Genomic DNA, 15039 nt, shown 5'->3' with positions numbered 1-15039 from the left:
TAGACCCTGAGCTTCCAGTTGCCTGCCACTTCAACATACCATCCTATTCCCTGGTCAACATCTCTGCCTCAGGCTTGCTGCAGTGCTCCAGTGAGGCTCAGCACAAGCTGGAAGAACAGCACCTCATTTTCCACTTGGGGACCCTGCAGTCTTCTGGATTAAATATCATGTTCAACAACTTTTGGGCTTGAGCTCGCCCATGTCCTTACTCCAACCCCCACATGCCAGGCTTTGTTATCTCATAGTCTGCTATTATACACAACCCATTGTTAGCTACTAACAGTCCCCACTTATGGCTATACACCCTCCTTGCCAGATCGTTATCCACTCCTTCGTCTGTCCAATTGCTCTTCTCTTTCTTTGGGCTCTATCCCGGCCTGTTTTTTACTCCCAAAGCCCTCGCTCCATTCTATTTTCTGCATATAAATCGACATTTGCCTAGCTACCATTAGTTCTGAGAAAGGGTCACTTCACCCGAAATGTTAACTCTGAGCTCTCTTCACAGATGCTGCCAGACCTGCTGAGTTTTACCAGCAATTTCTGTTTTCATTTGTTATTAACTGAAGCAAAGACTTCGACTATATTTCAGAAAGGTTATTGATCCTAACCTTGGTCAGATGCTCTAAAAGTTGTCATCATTTACATTTCTATTTCAGTTTTATACACTCTGGTATAAACCACCTGGCACTATGAGTTCAACATCAACCAGGTAGATCTCAAAAGATCTATTGTCTAAATGACATCAGATTTAATACATCCTTCCTTGCTGAGATTTGGACCATGTTCACTGCTCATCCTACCTTCCTATGCTGACTAAAAGTATTCTCACTGTCCTAACCTGTAATTAACAATTAATTTGCATTAAAAGGCCTGTTTGAATGCATTTTAGTTTGACCTGGAGGGACAAACTTAATTTAAAAGTCCCATTTACTTCTGCTGGGAAGATTTCTTCATTATAGCATTTCTACTGTAAACTACAATTGATGCTGTGTTTACTGACTGTTGAAGGAATGTATAGATTTGTTAGCAGAAATCAAGTCCATGGGCTGTAAGGGAGAAAATGCAGCTGGAATATTGCATTCAATTCTAGGCATGACACGACAGAAAAGAACTTGGATCGGATGTAGAGGATATTTATCAGGAGGCCAGTGATAAGAATTTCAGTTATGCTGAGACTGGAGCAAGGAGATCTTTCCAGGGAGATGACCTTGAGGCAGTTATATTGATCATCCTCCAAAAGAATGAAAATAAATGATGTCCGGACCAGTTCATTCATCTTGGAAGCAGATTTCAATTAGGTTGTCTCTGGTTTTACAAGCTCAACGATGCTCTGTAATGCTCCCTTGGACCATCTTCCTCTTGACCCTCAGTTTCTTCATTCTTAGGAGATTATTGTCATTCCATATTTTGTCTGGATCCAGGGTATCCCATTGTCAGCATACTGCAATGATGCAGGACACACTTTCTGGGCTACACTACAAGGTTCCACCAGAATGGCCCTGACATGAAAACCTCATCTTAAGGAAGCTATGGTGTAATATGGGCCTGGTTGAAGCTTGAGCAGTGTCGTCCCTTTGACCTGCATAATACCAACTGTTTGGTAAAAGTGCCATAAGACAAGTTTGGAGAAGTTACCTCTTGTCTGCCAACAGCCATCCCTATAAGGCCTGAGGACCTCGATCACAGCAGCAAAGGTGCTGTACTTCAATGTGAACAACAATGAGGCTAGACACAATGTACAGGAAATGTGTACATTGGCTTGCTGATTCTCTAGTATGTAAGAGTCACATATAATTTGAACATTGTTGGAGTGGAGGCTTTACCTATTGATGAACAATGCAGATTGCTGATATGACTTTCCAAGCAGCGTGTGTGCGGTTCACAGTGTTGTGCATTTGGTAGAAGTTTGAAATGATGAGGAATCCCATTGTTGACTTGCTTGACTCTCACAGTCAAGGATGAAGGATATGAAAAGCTGTGCCCTGGAGATGGGATTTAGAGAGTCAATGCACAGCAGACTCACAGGGAAATTCCACGTCTAAGAGAGAGCCGGCTATATACGCTGAGGGAAATGGAGATAGTGCTGTAGTGAAACTAATGCAGTTTGGATCCTTACTGTAATTTTAAATACATCCTAATGTTCCAATCAGAAAACCGTCAGAAATGAGACCCCAAAAACACAGCAATCTCTTTACTGCTTTAAACACCAGCAATCATGCCAATATCCTTGTAATACAGAAGGGAGAGGAATAAGGAAAAATAGTAATTAGCTTTACATTGTATGCTAAAATCTTCTTAGAAAAGAATTTACAAAACTCCATTAAACTACCAGTAGTCTGTCAATAAGGTTCAGTTAAGGCATCATTATCCACAAATCTGGCGCTGAAGCAATGTGAGAACGCAAAAAAAGTGGCAAGTAGATGATAAGGTTCTGCCCACTCCAGTTTATTTTTCGACATTAAAATTACAAATAATTCAACACAACAGTTTTATGAAAAAACATTTACAGCTGCTTTCAGAAATAATCTAAATTAGCTATGCTAACATTAAGTCATTCATAATTATTGAAGTGTATATTTTACTGTCTGGTCCTAGAAATATCCCAATGAAACAAACACATTGTAGAGAAAATTTTACATGCCTTCCCCACTAATGCTCAGTAAATGCAGCAAACTCTCCCAACAATTCAGCTCATTCACAGCAGATGGTAATATAGTATAATCCCTGAACATTGCATGAGGGTTCTAGTCTAGCATTTTTAGTGAAAAGTTATATGATGCATTCTTACATACTTGCTCACTATAAGTCCACCTTTAATGTAAAATTATTCCTTTACATGCAGTTAGTGGGTTTAGCATGAAAAATGCACAAAATAAGCACATTAACCATAACAACAATACCATTGAGACAACGTTATTGAAAAGGTTAACAAGACAAAAGCAATAGCAAATTTAACTATCAACTATATTATGCATAGCGAGTAACTTTTCTAGTACCCAAGGAAGAGCATGACCTTTTTACTCTTACAAAGCACAACATACTAAAGTTATCAGTGCACTTGGACTAAGGAGAGCCCTCCCTCAGCCATTTTGTTCCCGTAACTCAATTTTCCTCTCTGCATAATGGAAAATAAAAGCAACCTGCCCATCCCTAATATGAAGAAAAAATATTCACAACCAACATGACAATATATTAAACAATATTTTGTTATTTCTGCACAAGTAAATACTTAGATACTTAAGTCTCACTTAGTATCGCCTGGAACCATTTTGCCATATTAACAAAACAACCAAGTTCGTACAATTTATAAATAAAAACAAATCAATCTTTATATACATGACACAAACTTAAGAAACATTTTTCAATAGATAAAATAAACAAATAACTAACTAGCTAAATTTAATTTGGCAAATGCATCAGATCGGCAATAAAATAAATAAATGATTGAATGAAACAATACCAATAGTGTCCCGTCTGTCAAAATGGAATTATCAAGGACTACAATGGAATCAAAGTTGTCAACAAATCCAACACAAACAAGTAACAACAGTTCAGATAAACAAGTAATGTGTATGTTCATACCTAGAGTTTAAAGATATGCAATTTCATTAGCACCTACCTACTGCTTCGACAAAGGAAGTTTTTATATTTATTTTACGTGAAAACTTCAATTTTAATGATATTGCCCGGCTGTTACTGATGACTTTAAAAAAACTTTCTAGCAACTAATCTCCTTGCTTTTGGGTTTTGACTGTGGGGAACTGTGTGCCTGGGGAGATCGCTCCCAATTATTACTTTACGAAAGATATGATCATCTGTTTTTTCCCATCGTTCAAAAAAACAACCTACATCCCAATTTAAAACATACACCTTGATCCTAAAAAGTACCAGTACAGTATGAACGTGACAAAGTTGTCCTTTATCCCCCATATTTGCCAGTCAAAATATTCTTTTTCAAATCCAGATCCTGTAAAAATTCTCCTTTTTTATTATAAAAATAGATCTTTTGAAACCCATTTTCAGCAAAGAGACCATCTCTTTGGCAACATTGTTTAAGTTAAGTCATGTCATCAGGTCCCCCTATTCCCCTTCCCAACCAGGAAATACTTCATGTTTACATGATTCCAAGGAAAGGGAATAACTAAAACATTTGCAGAAGTGCTTCAGCAGATCTGTTTCTCGAATAGGATTGGTGGGAGTTGGGTGGGGGGAGTTGGGGTGGGGATGGTGGCTGTTTTAACAAATCAATTCAAATGTAATCTTTTTGAGAAGTTTTTCTTCAAAACTGTCAAATGTATTTCCACCTTTTAAATGTGAATGGGTGACTTAAAAAGGTCCACCTTCAAAGAAGGTAGAAAAAGTAGCAGGTTGGGTAAAAATTCCTGCACATTTTATCTATGAATATTTTGAACAACAACAGCTATGAAAGAACATTCAATGCATCAAAGTTTTCTAGCATTATAAAATCATTTCCTGCTTGATTGCAGGATATCCTATGTTAATACTTAGGCAACACTGGCTTATGAAGTCCATTTTTAGTATAAGCCTTTTAAGTTCCATTTGTTCATGAATGTAACACTACATCTGCACTTCAAGACTTGTGGGTTTTGTTGGTTTTGAATGATACTTGCAGAACTCTATCACCCAAGCGGTATCCATTTAGGCTTGCAATTGCCATGGCGGCTTCATCATAGTTTGTCATAGTGACAAACCCAAATCCCTTGCATTTGTTTGTGCTAAAATCACGAATGACCTTGACATTGTTTACTGCTCCAAATGGTCCAAACAGCTGCCAGAGAACACTTTCATCTGAGTCAGGTGAAAGGTTGTAGACGAAGATACACCAGCCTGTCCCAGTGTGTCCAGGAATATTCATTCCAACAAGGCTGGTCATGCCATCAATTGTAATTGGGGAGAATCTGTTAAACAAAGAAAGCTGACACTTTGGATATTTGTGAGATTAGATCAACCTATAGTTGAAGAAGATGACATTTTGGATATACTTCTAATATGAAATTAGATTAGTCTTCAACATATTACAGTGAACATTTAACATAATTATTCTAATACTTATTTTTATTGTATATTAAGCTGTTCATTACAGTTTATGTGTGTATTTTCCTTATTGATCAGAACAGTTCATAATTTCATTTTCGTATTTTTCAATTTGTTATGTTTTCAAGACAGCTTTTGAAAAGCAGCAGTCATTCTAAGAAATTTGTTGAAGCTTCAAATTTCAGCTTTTCCACACACACATATTTAACCTTGAGTTTCCCGTGTGATTTATATATATTGCAGAATTATTGCGAATGAGACAAAATCAGTTTAAACTGAATTTCAAATAAACAAAGGCTGGTTATATCTGTTCTAATACCCTTTCCAGTAATATATAATTCTTTTTAAAAATACGTCTTTAAAAAGAAAATCAAGCTGCATTTGAAGTCCTAATAATTTACAATGTAACCTGACCTTAATAATAAAGCAGGCAACACTGGGAAAGGAACAGAACTGCACAAATTCCCAACATTATGATAAAGGTGCACACAGTTTCTTTATACAGCTGAAAAGCTTATGAAATGATTTCTAACATTTCCAATAAAGGAATGCATAAGTGATGTATTCAGGGCATCTATTTGGTAGTTTGCTGCATATTTGCTTCTCATTGATTATGATACAAGGAAATTATTGCCGTCATCTTATTCTTTAAACTCAATCAGTACCAGTAGCCAATGTGCTTGCTCGCCAGCATTTTTGAACCACATCATTTGCAGCTGTTGCACCTGAATCAAGTGAATAGAACAACCTGCAAATTAAAGAAGTGTGTAAACAAAAGAGATATGGGTTTTTTTTACAGAACGGAAAGAACTAAAGTCTGAAAAAAAAATGTCTGACATGCTGGTGAAAGAAATGAAAGAAGTTAGTCAAAACAAATTAATAATCTGTGCCAACATGGACATCTGGCAGTCTATGGAGTTTTAATTACCTCTTTACGCCATAGGCCATATTAAGCAAATTGTCCAGCCTGAAAAGAGAAGGAGGTCCTTGGGTTAATGTTTCACAGATGGCAACTCATTCAATGGAACTCCTGCTAAATGGTCCATTTTGAGCAAGAGAGTTAGAACTTCCAAAGGATATAATCCAGTAACTAACATTCCCCAATAAAGATTTTCATCTTGATATGGCATCTTTACCTTTACAGAGGGCAAAAATGCCCTGATTATTAAATACATTTGTTCTATAAAGAATAAAGTACCTTTATTCTATTGAATGTAGATCCGGTATTTAATTGAAACATAGCTAGCATAAAAAAGCCCGTAAAAAAGAAGTGATTTAATTCTGCCTGTGAGGTGAAACCATTAGGTGGACAATTCAATTGTGGCAATGGGATTACCATTCCATTTGTTTCAGCTGCCATTTTAAAGGCATAGCTGGTGGCAGAGGTGCTTGCCAGATGCAGGCGGCCTTTTTATGAATAAATGTAAATACCTTGAGATCTTGTTTTGAAATTCGTGCCCCAAAGCTTTTTAAATGTTAATTGTTAGAAGTTTCATCAAAATTGCTGCTAAAACCTTAGGTATTGATATGTAAGAGTAATAAAGCAGAATTTGAAGGAGCTCCAGCTAACTGAATCAGGTATCTGTGTGCCATTGCACTGTTTCCAGCTTACAATTGCATCTTTACAACTTTCACTTTGCTTTATTTACCTCAGGACTTCTAGCCCCTTCTCATTAATAGAACATAGAACATAGAACATAGAACAGTACAGCACAGAACAGGCCCTTCAGCCCACAATGTTGTGCCGACCATTGATCCTCATGTATGCACCCTCAAATTTCTGTGACCATATACATGTCCAGCAGTCTCTTAAATGACCCCAATGACCTTGCTTCCACAACTGCTGCTGGCAACGCATTCCATGCTCTCACAACTCTCTGTGTACAGAACCTGCCTCTGACATCCCCTCTATACTTTCCACCAACCAGCTTAAAACTATGACCCCTCGTGCTAGCCATTTCTGCCCTGGGAAATAGTCTCTGGCTATCAACTCTATCTATGCCTCTCATTATCTTGTATACCTCAATTAGGTCCCCTCTCCTCCTCCTTTTCTCCAATGAAAAGCGACCGAGCTCAGTCAACCTCTCTTCATAAGATAAGCCCTCCAGTCCAGGCAGCATCCTGGTAAACCTCCTCTGAACCCTCTCCAAAGCATCCACATCTTTCCTATAATAGGGCGCCCAGAACTGGACGCAGTATTCCAAGTGCGGTCTAACCAAAGTTTTATAGAGCTGCAACAAGATCTCACGACTCTTAAACTCAATCCCCCTGTTAATGAAAGCCAAAACACCATATGCTTTCTTAACAACCCTGTCCACTTGGGTGGCCATTTTAAGGGATCTATGTATCTGCACACCAAGATCCCTCTGTTCCTCCACGCTGCCAAGAATCCTATCCTTAATCCTGTACCCAGCTTTCAAATTCGACCTTCCAAAATGCAACACCTCGCATTTATCCAAGTTGTACTCCATCTGCCACCTCTCAGCCCATCTCTGCATCCTGTCAATGTCCCGCTGCAGCCTACAACAGCCCTCTACACTGTCAACGACACCTCCGACCTTTGTGTCGTCTGCAAACTTGCTGACCCATCCTTCAATCCCCTCATCCAAGTCATTAATAAAAATTACAAACAGTAGAGGCCCAAGGACAGAGCCCTGTGGAACTCCACTCACCACTGACTTCCAGGCAGAATATTTTCCTTCTACTACCACTCGCTGTCTTCTGTTGGCCAGCCAATTCTGTATCTTTGGATTGTGGGAGGACACCGGAGCATCCAGAGGAAACCCACGCAGACAGGGGGAAAACGCGCAAACCCCGCACAGACAGCCGCCCAAGGCCGGAACCGAACCCAGGCTCCCGGCGCTATGAGGCCGCAGCGCCAACCACCGAGCCACCGTGTCGCCCCGTTTGGGTAGGTGAGGCGACCCTTACTAAGCACATGGACCACATGAAAGCTGCAAACGCACAAATGAGACGGGAGCAAAACATACCCAGCCCCTCAGAACTGAAATGACTGTAGGAACCCAAAGGTTCTCCCACACCATCTAGCATCAAAGAAACTTTGGAGTCTGAGATGGACACAGCTTCAACGGCTTGACCACCTAAAGAGGAGGATGAATTTCTTCCGAGGCCCTTCAAGCGCAAGAAGCAGGCTAGAGTCCAGTACGCATCGCCCATATCCGAGGCTGAGTTGGAGGAACTGGATCTGTTGCGAAAATGCCCTTGGATAGGCTAAAAAAAAGAAAAGAACAAGCCTATCTCCCCAGACGTAGAGGGGGAGAAATGTACCAATTGTAACAAGATTAGCAAGGTGAACCCAATAGAATATGTGTTCCCTTATTGGAGCTGTTAACCTGGTCCACTCTGGGAGCCCTAGCTGACAGATATAAACAGGAGTGTCAGGGCTTCTGTTCATTCTGATAGCTGGCTCCAAGGAAGGCGGATCAGTGTCAAATACTATACTGGCCTCTGTGGAGTTATCTCACCTGCCAGTTCATCTGTCTATCTAAATGCTTCTTAAAATGTTGCTTCAACCAGATCTCCCTGCAGCACATTCCAGGTACCTATCACCCTCTGTGTAAAAACATACCTCATACATTTCCTTTAAACTTTCCCCATCTGACCTGAAACTTACGTTTCCATTTGGTTGCCCCTCAGCCTCCAGTGCTGTGGCAAAAACAATCCAAGATTGTCCAACCTCTCCTCTTAGCTAATAAAATTCAATCCAGGTAACATCCTGGTAAACTTCTTTTGCATCGTCTGCAAAGCCTCCATGGTCTTCCTTTAGTGTGGTGACCAGAACTGTGCACACAACTCCAAATGCAGTCTAAATAAAGTTTTATACTGGTGCATCATGACTTGCCAATAATTATTCTCAGTGCCCTGACCAATGAAATCAAGCATGCAGCATGCCTTCTTTACCATCTTATTCACTTGTGTTCCCACTTTCAGTGAGCAATGAACTTGTACCCCAAGATCCATCTGAATATCAAAGCTCCTCAGGATGCTGCCATTTACAGTATACTTTCCTTCTGCATTTGACTTCCCAAAATGCATCAACTCATACTTATCTGGATTGAACTCCATTCGCCAATTCTCCCCACAACTTTTTAACGGATCTTTATCATCCTGTATCCCTTGATACATTCCTCACTTTCCACAACTCCTCCAATTTTCATGTCATCTGTAATTTCATGTCATTCGAATCAATTAACAGAGGTCCTAGCATTGATCCTTGAAGAACATTACTGGTCACAGACCTCCAGTCAGTAAACACTCCTCCACAAGTACTCTCTGTATTCTAAGACCAATTCAATTTTGTAATCAACTAATCAACTCACCATGGATCCATTGGAACTTAATTTTCTGGACCAACCTACCATTTGGCAAAGTCCAGGTCGACAAAATCCACTGCCAAACCCTCAATCGCCTTTGAGAGAGTAAGAACTGTCAATCCTGGAGTCAGAGATGACACAATGTGGAGCTGGAGGAACACAGCAGGCCAGGCAACGCCAGAGGAGCAGGACTCCGACACGAAACATCAACTTGCCTGCCCCTCTGATGCTACCCGGCCCGCTGTGCTCCTCCAGCTCCACACCGTGATACCTCAAAGTTCTTTGTCACTTCCTCAAAAATCTCAATCAATTTTGTAACATAAGACCTCTCCCACCATGCTGACTCCCCCTAATGAATCCATTATTTTTCAAATCTCCCTAGAATCTCCAATAATTTCCCGACCACTAATGTAAGGCTCACTGGCGTGTAATTTCCTGGAATATCCCTTTTGCCCTTCTTAAACAAAGGAACAATATTGGCTACTATTCAGTCTCTGGGACCTCATTTGTGGCTAAAGAAAATACAATCTTGAATACAAATTCAATCTTGTATTGAGAATGCAAAATCTCTGTCAAGGTCTCAGAAATCTCCTCCCTTGCCTCCCTCAGGACTCTGGAATATATCCAAGTTATTTTTAATTACTCATGCTGCTAGCTCTCTTCAGCGAATGAGACAAGTTATGCCAGGCTACCACTGGGGAAACCAAGCGGAGGCTTGGGGACCGCTTTGCAAAACACCTCCGCTCGGTTCGCAATAAACAACTGCACCTCCCAGTCGCGAACCATTTTAACTCCCCCTCCCTTTCCTCAGATGACCTGTCCACCCTGAGCCTCCTGCAGTGCTACAATGATGCCACCCGAAGGTTGCATGAACAGCAACTCATATTCCACTTCGGAACCCTGCAGCCCAATGGTATCAACGTGGACTTCACAAGCTTCAAAATCCCCCCCTCCCCCACTGCATCACAAAACCAGCCCAGCTCATCCCCGCCTCCCTAACCTGTTCTTCCTCTCACCTATCTCCTCCTTCCACCTCAAGCCGCACCTCCATTTCCCACCTACCAACCTCATTCCGCCTCCTTGACCTGTCCGTCCTCCCCGGACTGACCTATCCCCTCCCCACCTCCACTCTCCTCTCCACCTATCTTCTCCTCTATCCATCTTCAGTCCGCCTCCCCCTCTCTCCCTATTTATTCCAGAACCCTCTCCCCATTCCCCTCTCTGATGAAGGGTCTAGGCCTGAAATGTCAGCTTTTTTGCTCCTGAGATGCTGCTTAGCCTGCTGTGTTCATCCAGCTTCACACTTTGTTACCACTTCACCTTCCTTTCTACAATATCATCTGCTACTAATGCTGCTGTCTTTAATCCATTCTGCCTTTTTTCCTCTGAGCTAACAGCTGCTTGCAAACTTAAAATGTTCCATCTTTGGCTTCTTGTTCTCTCAAACTGCTATCATTATCACGTCCTCTTCCAACATTGCTTTTGCTGCACTATCTACATAGTCGTTCACTCTCCGCTCTGATGTCTGAATCTTTGTGTGCTTTAATTTTAAATACCGCTGCTTCTTTTGGCTTAAGTGCAAGGGCCACTAGGTCCTTAACTAGGGTCTCTTACTGAATTAGACTTTCATTAGAGGTAAGATAACCTTGTCTTGCACATGCCATCATGTAGTCGTGGACTACACCAAAAGCATATCTACTGTCTGTATAGATGTTAACCCTTTGTCTTGCACCCAACTGCAGGGCAGCAGTAAGCGCTTTTAGTTTGGCTACCTGGGCGGCGTGACATCCTCTTATACCCTTTCCTGCCAAAATTTCCCCTTTTAAATGAACCAGGTCCCTCTTGTCCAAGCCTCACCATCATAATATTTTCATGCCCCATCTACAAATATGCATTTCATTTCATAGAATCCCTACAGTGTGGAAGCAGGCCCTTTGGCCCACTGAGTCCACATCAAACCTCAGAGCATCCCACCCAGAAGCATCCTCCTGTAATTCATCAAATCTACACATCCCTGAACACCACGGGCAATCTAGCATAGCCATTCCACCCAGCCCGCAGATCCCTGGACCGTGGAAGGAAACCGGAGCAACCAAAGGAAACCCGCGCAGACACAGGAAGAATGTGCAAACTCCGCACAGGCAGTCACCCGAAGGTGGAATTGAACCCGGGTCACTGGTGCTGTGAAGCAGCGGTGCTAACCACTGAACCACTGTGCTGCCCTGAGCCACCGTTCACATCTGGACTCTCTAACAGCTCTTCTTTAATGCAACCCTGTTGCTCTTCTTCCTGTTCCATGCAGGGCATACAAGTATGTGTTTCTCCTTCCTGATTCGCATAGTTTGCTAGGTTTTCTCTACTGTTCTTAACATTTCACATGCTTGTTTCCTGGCAAAAGTGCAGCTTTCCATTTGGCTCGCTGACTATCCACAACACCCCCCAGTCCGCCAGCCTCCAGCAGCCGGACTACACTATGCGGGGAGTGCAACACCACCCTCCCCAGCTGTGCCAAGAGGGACCACGCCGCCAGCGCCCAGGCAGCACACACCGGACGGCTCGAACACGAGTGCTGTCCCAACATGACTGGATCCATTTTAACTGAGTAGTATCCAGAGATTGTCTTTGTGTCTCTGTAATACTACTGCAGATTGATTGCCATTACTTTCACTGCAAAAGAGATTAAAGAGCTTTTTCAGGTCAGGGAGTTCCAGTGCTGGTGGGAAGGCCAGTGCCTGTTTGATCTTGACAAAGGCCATCTCCTGCTCAGGTCCCCTCAATCTTCTTTAAGCGAGCCCTGCTCCCCTTTGGTAAGGTTTTGTAAGGGCCTGGTTAGTGCGCTGTAATTTTCAACAAAGTTCCTGCAGTAAATAGTCCTCAGACTTCTCTTACCCCTTTACTAACAACTGTTTAATTTTCATTTCCGATACTGCAGTTTTTCATTCTAGTGGAATGCTGTGGCTGCCTTGTATTACTATCTGTTGCCATCGGCAACCAGTCATGATGGGAAAACACTCGTGTGTTCGAGCCATCCAATGCACCACCCGGGCACCAACGGTGCTTATTAACAGTTTCATGTAAATAAACAGTTGGAGAAGGAGCACAGCAGACCCCATCTCTGTAGTTACTGTACTACTGCTTGCAGGAGGCCATATTCAGGGCAAACGATACAGCCAGTCAGTTTAATGCCTTTATCTAGAGCAGCGTATCACTGTGGCTCAGTGGTTAGCACTACTGCCTCTCAGCACCAGGGACCAGGGATCGATTCCAGGCTTGGGCGACTGTCTGTGTGGAGTTAGCATGCTCCCTGTGTCTGCATGGGGCTGCTCCGGTTTCCTCCAACAAAGATGTGCAGAGTAGGTGGATTGGCTATACTACATTGCCCGTAATGCTCACGGATGTTTAGGTTAGGTGGGTCAGTCATGGGAAATACAGGGGTAGGGAAATGGGTCTGGGTGGGATGCTCTCCAGAGGGGTGGTGTGTACTTGTTGGGCTGAATGGACTGTTTCCACACTGTAGGGATTCTATGTTTCAAACTTTACATGCAAAATGTTTAGTGGAACTGGATGGTGTCTTGCTGACAGTAACTGTGGCCATTAACTTTGTCATTGGTTCTTTCAATTGTGAAGGGGATACCTAACAAGCTCATTAAGAAAGTCACCAATGCATCAGTAGATAACACAAGTCACCTCAGAGGTTTTTAGCAGTTTCTTTTGTCTTTTTTCCCAGTGCACTATTGACCACAAACAGTTTTAACCATTGCACCAGCCAGCACCATAATTTGTATTCTTCAAATAAGAACCAGCTGGTACAACATTTTTATCTTTTGATACTTAACTGTCTTAATATTTAATCCTTCTACCAAGGTAACATCTAGTTGCTGAGGGAAATGGAACACATACTACAAATGTAGCTCACGAGAACCATCTGTTACCTTATCAAGACTGAGCAACAAGCATTTCAAAGTTGATAGAGACGGGAGGAGGGGGCTGTGTGAACCAGAATGATTGCTGAGCACACCACAAGGCTACTGAAACACAGATTTAGGGGTCTAAGCAGGTCTGGGTTCACCAATACATCACACAAGAAATTCCCATCACAGTGGTATACTGTATCCTTTTTGACTGAGCAATTGCATTTGGAGAATGGAAAGCAACAGCAGCATTCATCTTTGGATGGAGGATTAGGGTGAAAGCAATGACTCTTTAGAAGAAGAAAGTAAAAGGAAACACCCTGGGGCAAGAGACTTGAAGGATAAATGTTTGGGCCATTACCTTGATAAAATTCTCAATGGATCAATTATTTTTAACTGACTTTTTGCACTGTAAATAGAATAAATAAGAAACATGAACTGTATTTCATGAGGCACTCAGCAGAGCTCACTCCTGAATTTGTTTCTTTTGGGGGGTGTCAGATCAATCACTGTATGCATAAAATATGAGTTCAGACCTTCAGCAACAACAACTGCATGCATGTATGCATTCCCTTTAATATAGTTAAATGATTGAGGTGCTCCATGGAGTGATAAAATACGACAAAATCAATGCTAAGTCACAGAAAAGAATACTAGGAGGGGTGCCAAAACTTGGGCCAAAGGGATGAATTGAATGAAAGGTGTTTTATTTAAGTAGGAGAGGGATTGTTCTGAAGGAATTCGAGACTGTGGGCCTAAGAGGCTAATAGCATAAATCCAATTGGAAATTCCTGAGAATTACGAGGGTTTTGTATCCAAAGGGAGGCACTGTTCCCCGAGGTGACACAAGTAAGCCTGTATTGTTACTGAGAGATACTGGAGTCAGTCAAACTCCATCTGAGATAGAAATGCCCCACCAGCAAGTGTCAAGATGCTGGTAAAAGGGTTTGAAGGAGGATATCTACTCATCTTCCTTTACTAGGTGCATGTGGAGAATGTTCTTGTGTCAGGACTAGTAATTACAGGAGTTGTACCTAGTTTGCACAGGATTGAGCCGCTCATCAGCAATGACCTGCGGGATACAAGGTAATAGAAAGTGTCTGAGAATGCCATTGAGATCAGGGAGATTAAAACAGCTACAGGAGAATACGCCAGGTATTGGTATGAGAGATAATGGGAACTACAGATGCTGGAGAATCCAAGATAACAAAGGTGTGAAGCTGGATGAACACAGCAGGCCAAGCAGCATCTCAGGAGCACAAAAGCTGACGTTTCAGGCCTAGACTCTTCATCAGAGAGTGGGATGGGGAGAGGGTTCTGAAATAAATAGGGAGAGAGGGGGAGGCGGACCGAAGATGGACAGAGAAGAATATAGGTGGAGAGGAGAGTATAGATGAGGAGGTGGGGGGGGGGATAGGACAATCCGGGGAGGACAGACAAGTCAAGGAGGCGGGATGACGTTAGTAGGTGGGAAATGGAGGTGCAGCTTGAGGTGGGAGGTGGGGATAGGTGAGAGGAGGAACAGGTTAGGGAGGTGGGGGCAAGCTGGTCTGGTTTAGGGATGCCGTGGGGGAGGGGGAGATTTTGAAGCTTGTGAAGTCCACATTGATACCATTGGGCTGCAGGGTTCCCAAGCGGAATATGAGTTGCTGTTCCTGCAACCTTCGGGTGGCATCATTGTGGCACTGCAGGAGGCCATGTCATCTAAGGAATGGGAGGGGGAGTTAAAATGGTTCGCG

General features: G+C 42.3%; 1 protein-coding gene across 7 annotated transcripts in view; it reads right to left on the bottom strand.

Moving 5' to 3' along the window:
• Nucleotides 1-2429: 2429 nt before the first annotated feature.
• elavl4 (ELAV like neuron-specific RNA binding protein 4) overlaps nucleotides 2430-15039 on the bottom strand; it is a 122726-nt gene continuing 110116 nt past the window's right edge. For 5 of the 7 annotated variants that reach the window (XM_048539615.1, XM_048539616.1, XM_048539618.2 and 2 more), the window contains 2 exons: nucleotides 5984-6022; nucleotides 2430-4919 (listed from right to left, as the gene is read on the bottom strand). In XM_048539615.1, coding sequence (XP_048395572.1) covers nucleotides 4592-4919; nucleotides 5984-6022 — 367 coding nt within the window. In that variant the 3' untranslated portion in view covers nucleotides 2430-4591. The remainder of the gene's footprint in view (nucleotides 4920-5983; nucleotides 6023-15039) is intronic. The other 2 variants (XM_048539619.1, XM_048539620.1) reach the window with 1 other exon arrangement.

The sequence above is a fragment of the Stegostoma tigrinum genome, chromosome 8, assembly GCF_030684315.1.
Source record: "Stegostoma tigrinum isolate sSteTig4 chromosome 8, sSteTig4.hap1, whole genome shotgun sequence".
NCBI lineage: Eukaryota > Metazoa > Chordata > Chondrichthyes > Orectolobiformes > Stegostomatidae > Stegostoma > Stegostoma tigrinum.
This window is presented reverse-complemented; position numbering and strand designations above follow the sequence as displayed.